Below are 6,048 nucleotides of genomic sequence, written 5' to 3'. Positions count from 1 at the left end.
CCCCCCCCCCTAAAATAATCGATAAACAGTGAAAAAACAATCTCCCCTGTTGTGAGCCCCTGGTGGCCCCCCGGAGCCCTTAAACCCTCAATCGCCAAAACTGCAAATCAACAATAAGTGAACCTCTCCCATTGTTTGTAAACACACCCCTTCTGTATCGATCACAACCCCCTCCCCTCGCCCCTCATAAGATCGAATTGATCAAAAAACTATTGAAAAATCAGTGGCATAAAAAAATCAGTGGAAAAAAAAAAAGAAAACTAAAAAAGTATCCAAAAATCAAATTTCATAATATGGACGACGAAGAGGGCTCGTCGAGTTCAGGGCCGATGTCATCGCTGAACAGTCTGTTCTCGTTCACCTCTCCAGCGGTGAAGAAGCTGCTGGGTTGGAAGCAGGGTGACGAGGAGGAGAAGTGGGCAGAGAAGGCAGTGGACTCCCTAGTGAAGAAGTTGAAAAAGCGTAAAGGAGCAATAGAGGAGTTGGAGAGGGCCCTGAGCTGTCCAGGCACCCCCAGCAAGTGTGTGACGATACCCAGGAGTCTGGACGGCAGACTCCAAGTGTCCCACCGCAAGGGTCTGCCCCACGTGATCTACTGCAGGGTCTGGCGATGGCCAGACCTCCAGAGTCACCACGAGCTGAAGCCACTGGAGCTGTGCCAGTACCCGTTCTCAGCGAAGCAGAAGGAGGTGTGCATCAATCCTTATCATTATAAACGTGTTGAGAGCCCAGTGTTGCCACCGGTGCTGGTGCCAAGGCACTCGGAGTTCGCCCCTGGGCACTCACTGCTGCCTTTTCAGCAGCTGCCAGAGCCCACGATGCCTCATAATGTCTCTTACTCGTCTAATGGGTTTAACAATCAGGCTGGGTCACCCACAGCTGTGGGGGGAGCTGGGAATAACAACAGTTTGGGGCCCACTTCGCCCATGTCCTCGGTGACGTCGGTGGCCAGCCCTGGGGGGACGACTTCCCCCAATCCTCAGAGCCCTTATGGCACCAATGGACTGCCAGAGACTCCTCCACCTGCCTATTCACCCCCTGAGGATGGCTCCCAGACTGGCCAGTCACCACCTCCAGATCCCAATGCCATGGACACTGGGGGCTCCACTGAGGTCGCACCTGTCTGCTATCAGGAGCCACCGTACTGGGCTTCGATAGCTTATTACGAGCTCAACTGCAGGGTTGGGGAGGTCTTTCATTGCCAGTCGCATTCCATCATTGTGGATGGGTTCACCAATCCCAGCAACAATTCGGACAGATTCTGTCTGGGCCAGCTGTCCAATGTCAACAGGAATTCCACTATTGAGAACACTAGGAGGCATATTGGGAAGGGGGTGCATCTTTACTATGTTGGGGGGGAGGTCTATGCTGAGTGCCTCTCGGATTCGGCCATCTTTGTGCAGTCCAGGAACTGCAATCATCATCATGGCTTTCATCCCAGCACTGTGTGCAAAATTCCGCCTGGGTGCTCTTTGAAGATTTTTAATAATCAGGAGTTTGCTCAGCTCCTGTCGCAGAGCGTCAATCATGGGTTCGAGGCCGTTTATGAACTCACGAAGATGTGCACCATCAGGTGGGTTGGGGGAGGGTGGGGGTTGTGGTTCTTCAGGGACAGGTCGGGGATTTTTTTATGAGGAGAACGGAAATTTAGAGGAATTTCGTCATTGATTATTCGAGGTTTCAAGGGAATTTTGAGAGAAATGGAATAAAATTTCCTAGAGAAAGCACTAGGTTTTTTATTGAATTTTTTCATTGTAGGAAAAAACGTGAATTTTAGTTTAATTATTCTGTGGAAATTGAGCAGGAAAATTCAGGTGAATGCATTTGTCTGTTCTGAGAATTCTCGGCTGTTGGCTGCTAAAAATTTGGAATTCCATTGAAATTTCAAGGAATTTCGTCAATTAAAATTCAAGATTTCAATAGAATTCTCGTAAAATAGCAATAGAATTTTGTAGAGTGAGCGCTAATTTTTTTTACTTAATCAGAAAATGAGAATTTCAGTTTAATTATTCTATGAAAATTAAGCAGGAAAATTCAGATGAATATATTCTTTTATTGGGAATTCTCGTATTTTTACTGCTAACAAATTTGGAATTTCATTGAAATCTTAAGGAATTTCGTCACTAAACATTGAAGAATTCAATACAGTTCTTATGAATTACTCATATAAATTTAGAATACAATTTCCGTTCAATTATTCTATGAAAATCAATTTGGAAAATTCAGGTTGATGTATTTTTTGTTGGAAATTCTCGCATTTTTGCTCCTAAAACATTTAAAATTTCATTGAATTCCAAGTAAAATAGAATGTTTATGCCTGAGAAATTTTATTTTAAAAAACCCCGACAGAGTAATTTACAAAGAAGTACCAACATTTATAGACTTTTCTCTATTACAAAATATCTTTAAAAAAATTTATTGAAATTGTATAATTATTCTCCAGGAGTTCTATTAGAATTCGATGAAAAATTTAATTTGATGGAAATGTCAACAGATTTTTATTTGTCAATATGAATCATTAAGGCCCGGGTGTACTATCTTTTGAATGTTATCTGGATTTTTTTCATCTTTCGTAATCCAAAATTGTCAATTGAGTGGTACATCATGTAGAAATTCACAAAAATTATGATAGAATGATGGAAAAAAATGAAAAAAATTCTGAACTTTTTCAAAAAGCGTTTTTAATTGGGATTCAGAATGAGTTAAAAAAGTGGAAATGACAAATATCTGATTCCATGGTGGATAACAAAACACTAACTCCTCATGGCAAGTGACAGCTAGGTATCTCAATTTTCAAAACAGTGGTATGTAGTCATCTGCCATTTTTATGTGATAAAAGTGTAATTAAAAAATTCCCCAAAATATTTCAACTTTTTTCAAAGAGCCTTTTCTGTAATAAATGTCTCTGTGCAGTGTGGGAAAAGATTTACAAAATCAGTCTTCCGCCTGCATGATATTGGGTGACAAGCCGCCATTTGTCACCGTAAATCAGATACATTCTTCAATTTTTTGTTATTCAACTTATTCTGAATATAAATTAAAAATGCTCTTTGAACAAATTAAAATTTTTTTCTACTTTTTTTTATTATTCATTCATAATTTTGCAAAACTTTTGCATGATGCAGGACTTAATCGACAATTTCAGATGACGAAAGATAAAAAAAAACATCGAGATAACGTTCGAAAGATAGTACACCCGGCCCTTAAAATGTCCCTCACTGAAGATCCTTGGGATTAATTTTTAAATATTTGTTCTGCTGTATTTTTTTCACATTTGAAAATTGGGGAAAATTTGGCAAGAGTCATTGCATATTTAGATTCTCCGAAGTGATTTATCTGTTGATTCTTTTCAGAATGTCATTCGTGAAGGGCTGGGGAGCAGAGTACCACAGACAAGACGTAACTTCCACTCCCTGCTGGATAGAAGCTCACCTGCATGGGCCACTGCAATGGCTGGATAAAGTCCTGACACAAATGGGATCCCCACACAACGCTATAAGTTCTGTTTCATAAGCTCTTTGAAGAAAGGAGCTTGTTACATGTTTGTTCAATGAAGAAAACTATAGATTAGCCATGTAGATGCACGCTGCAGCGTAACTCATGATATACGTAAGGGACTTTCTCGTAAACTCGTGAGAGATGAAAACAATTTCCAATGATAAATTCGTGATAACTCACTTTGTTCGAGGGCAAGAGGAGTAATTAAGGAAAATGGTCAATTACGAATGTTCGAAATTGAAAGACAATTGCAAGAAAAAACATTCTGAGAGTAGATAATATTTTTAAAGCCATTTTCAAATAATTTATAAGAAAATCAAAAAATAAAATTTGTGAGAAAATTAAGGGATTTCGACTTTTCTGATTTGATTATTCTCTCGAAGTTTATTGTATAGAAATTCTGAGGTATTTTCTACTGTATTTTTTATTGTTTCTCATTACAAAATGCAAGAAAAACTGCAGAATTTATCCTTTTCCACAGATTTTCAATAGAATTCGCTTCAATAGAATTTCTTAGAGAAAGCACTGATTTTTTTTCTATGAAATTGTTTTATTCCAACGAAATTCTAATTAATTACAGCAAAAAAGTAAAAAAAAATCTCATCTCAAGAAAAACAAAACATTGAACTTTTGAAAAAATCGAGGGTTTTTGATTTATCTGTATTAATTATTCCCTCGAGTTTTTTTCTACAAAATCATGTTCTATTTCAATGCCATTTCCATTAATTAGAGTCTAAACACAAAAAAATGATAATCTTCATGTAATTTTTAACGGAAAATGCCATAAAAATAAAAAGAATAAAACTTTCATAACAAAATGAAGATTTTATTCCTCAAATTTAAAAAAAAAATGCACAATATTCCACTCTCACGAGTTAACGTGCCCCATAAACCTAGTGTAATAAGTGACGAGACTGAAATGTCACATAAACGTGAATGGCAAGAGCTAATGAACTCCACTGGTGTTGAAATAGTCACGAGTGACTGTTGCCTGCATGAAAATGTTTGTCATCAGCTTGAGCCAGTGCTACGCAATATTAAAATAACGAATGAAAGAATGAAGCAGTAAAATAAAGGGATCTCCAGAGTGCAAATGTCCAGAGATGAACACTTTAATGAAAAAAAAACAATTGTAGTCAATACTGTTAAGTGAAAGTAATTAATCAGTCTGGGGATTATCTCACGAAAATATTTTTCAAAAGTCTATGAATAACGAAAATGTATTCCGCGTTACAAAACATTAATGTGCAATGATTAATCGTTCAAAATCTGCGAATTTTTTCGTTGAAAAAAATTAATGTTACGATAGTGTTTTAATGTGAAGAAAGTGTCTTAATGAAAGTATTAGGAATGTAATTGGCAAATGATACTTATATTGATCCGTGAATCTCACAGTAATATTTTATCTCAATATTGACGGGTGATTAGATTTATTCGAATCATTCGTTATTCCGGTGTCCATTGGTTTTCAAACAATTGTTTACTGATATTTTTAGCTTGACTCGCGTGAAAAAAATTAATAGAAAAGCCATTCTAGCAAATTTCATTCGAATTCTATTAAAAATTCAATTTGTTTTTTGTTTCACGTCAGAATATTTTCATTTTTCTGTTGAAATTATTGGACGTAAACTCTCTAAATTAGTTCTGTATTTTTATTTGTTTCTCATGATAAAATATAATTTTTAATAGAATTGACGCAAAAATAAATAGAATTTTAGAAGTTTTTCTATTGAATTTTTTCACACGTAGACCGTCCATAATCGAAGACAGTTTTACACGAAACTTGATACAACCTATTGATAATTGCTTAATAACAATTTTGACAATATGTACATGCGCCTTTGACATACGTCACATTGATACCATTTTAATCTACAATTTATATTTTGGGTTCTTTGATAGAAATTATTGTCTAAGGATAAATACATTATATTTACAAATATATACAGATATAAATGATGGGATTGGGGATGTCGTGGGAAGTTCAGTGAAAAAATTCTCGAAATGTTCCCCAAAAAGCACAAAATTTAATGAATAAAGAAGAGTTGAGAAAAAGCGAAAGATCACGTAAATTTTTTCATTATTTTTTAATTGTTTAGTGTGGACTTGCCCATGACATCCTCAACATTGAAAGTGAATATTTTCGAAAGATTATTAATGAAAAAATGATGAAGGTGAAGAAATGAAGCCTGATCTCATGGTGATCCTAAAATTAATAGTTTTAATTGCACTGAAGGTGCGAAATACGTGGAGAATATGATAATGCCGTTAATTACCACCGGTTGAGCGTTGCAATCAATGCTATGAGATACTGGTGAGAGTAATTACCTGTGAATAATGCCTTGCTTTATGTATATTACAAGTACATGCCAAAATGGGCAGTTTAGGGTACGAACATGAGTGTCTATGCTTGAGTGTAACGTGTGACTCGATGTCGGAGGGATTGAGGGGCGAAGAATTGTTTCTGTGAGGGGTTGAGTGTTCAGGGAGATGTAACTGCAGGAGTTGGTCGCCTTTATGTATGATTATTCTTCGGGTCTACAAGTGGGT

At 36.8% G+C, this 6,048-nt stretch overlaps 1 protein-coding gene across 1 annotated transcript in view; it reads left to right on the top strand.

The window, feature by feature from the left end:
* LOC107043927 (protein mothers against dpp) overlaps positions 1–4,051 on the top strand; it is a gene marked incomplete in the record, with an annotated part of 6,493 nt that extends 2,442 nt beyond the window's left edge. Inside the window, 2 exon segments of the mRNA XM_015265635.1 lie at positions 1–1,573; positions 3,354–4,051. Coding sequence (XP_015121121.1) covers positions 294–1,573; positions 3,354–3,513 — 1,440 coding nt within the window.
* Positions 4,052–6,048: the final 1,997 nt, after the last annotated feature.

This window comes from Diachasma alloeum, unplaced genomic scaffold (genome assembly GCF_001412515.2).
Source record: "Diachasma alloeum isolate Michigan unplaced genomic scaffold, Dall2.0 Dall_scaffold_00180, whole genome shotgun sequence".
Classification (NCBI taxonomy): Eukaryota; Metazoa; Arthropoda; class Insecta; order Hymenoptera; family Braconidae; genus Diachasma; species Diachasma alloeum.
The sequence above is the reverse complement of the archived record's forward strand: the minus strand, read 5'-3'. Positions and strand labels throughout refer to the sequence as shown.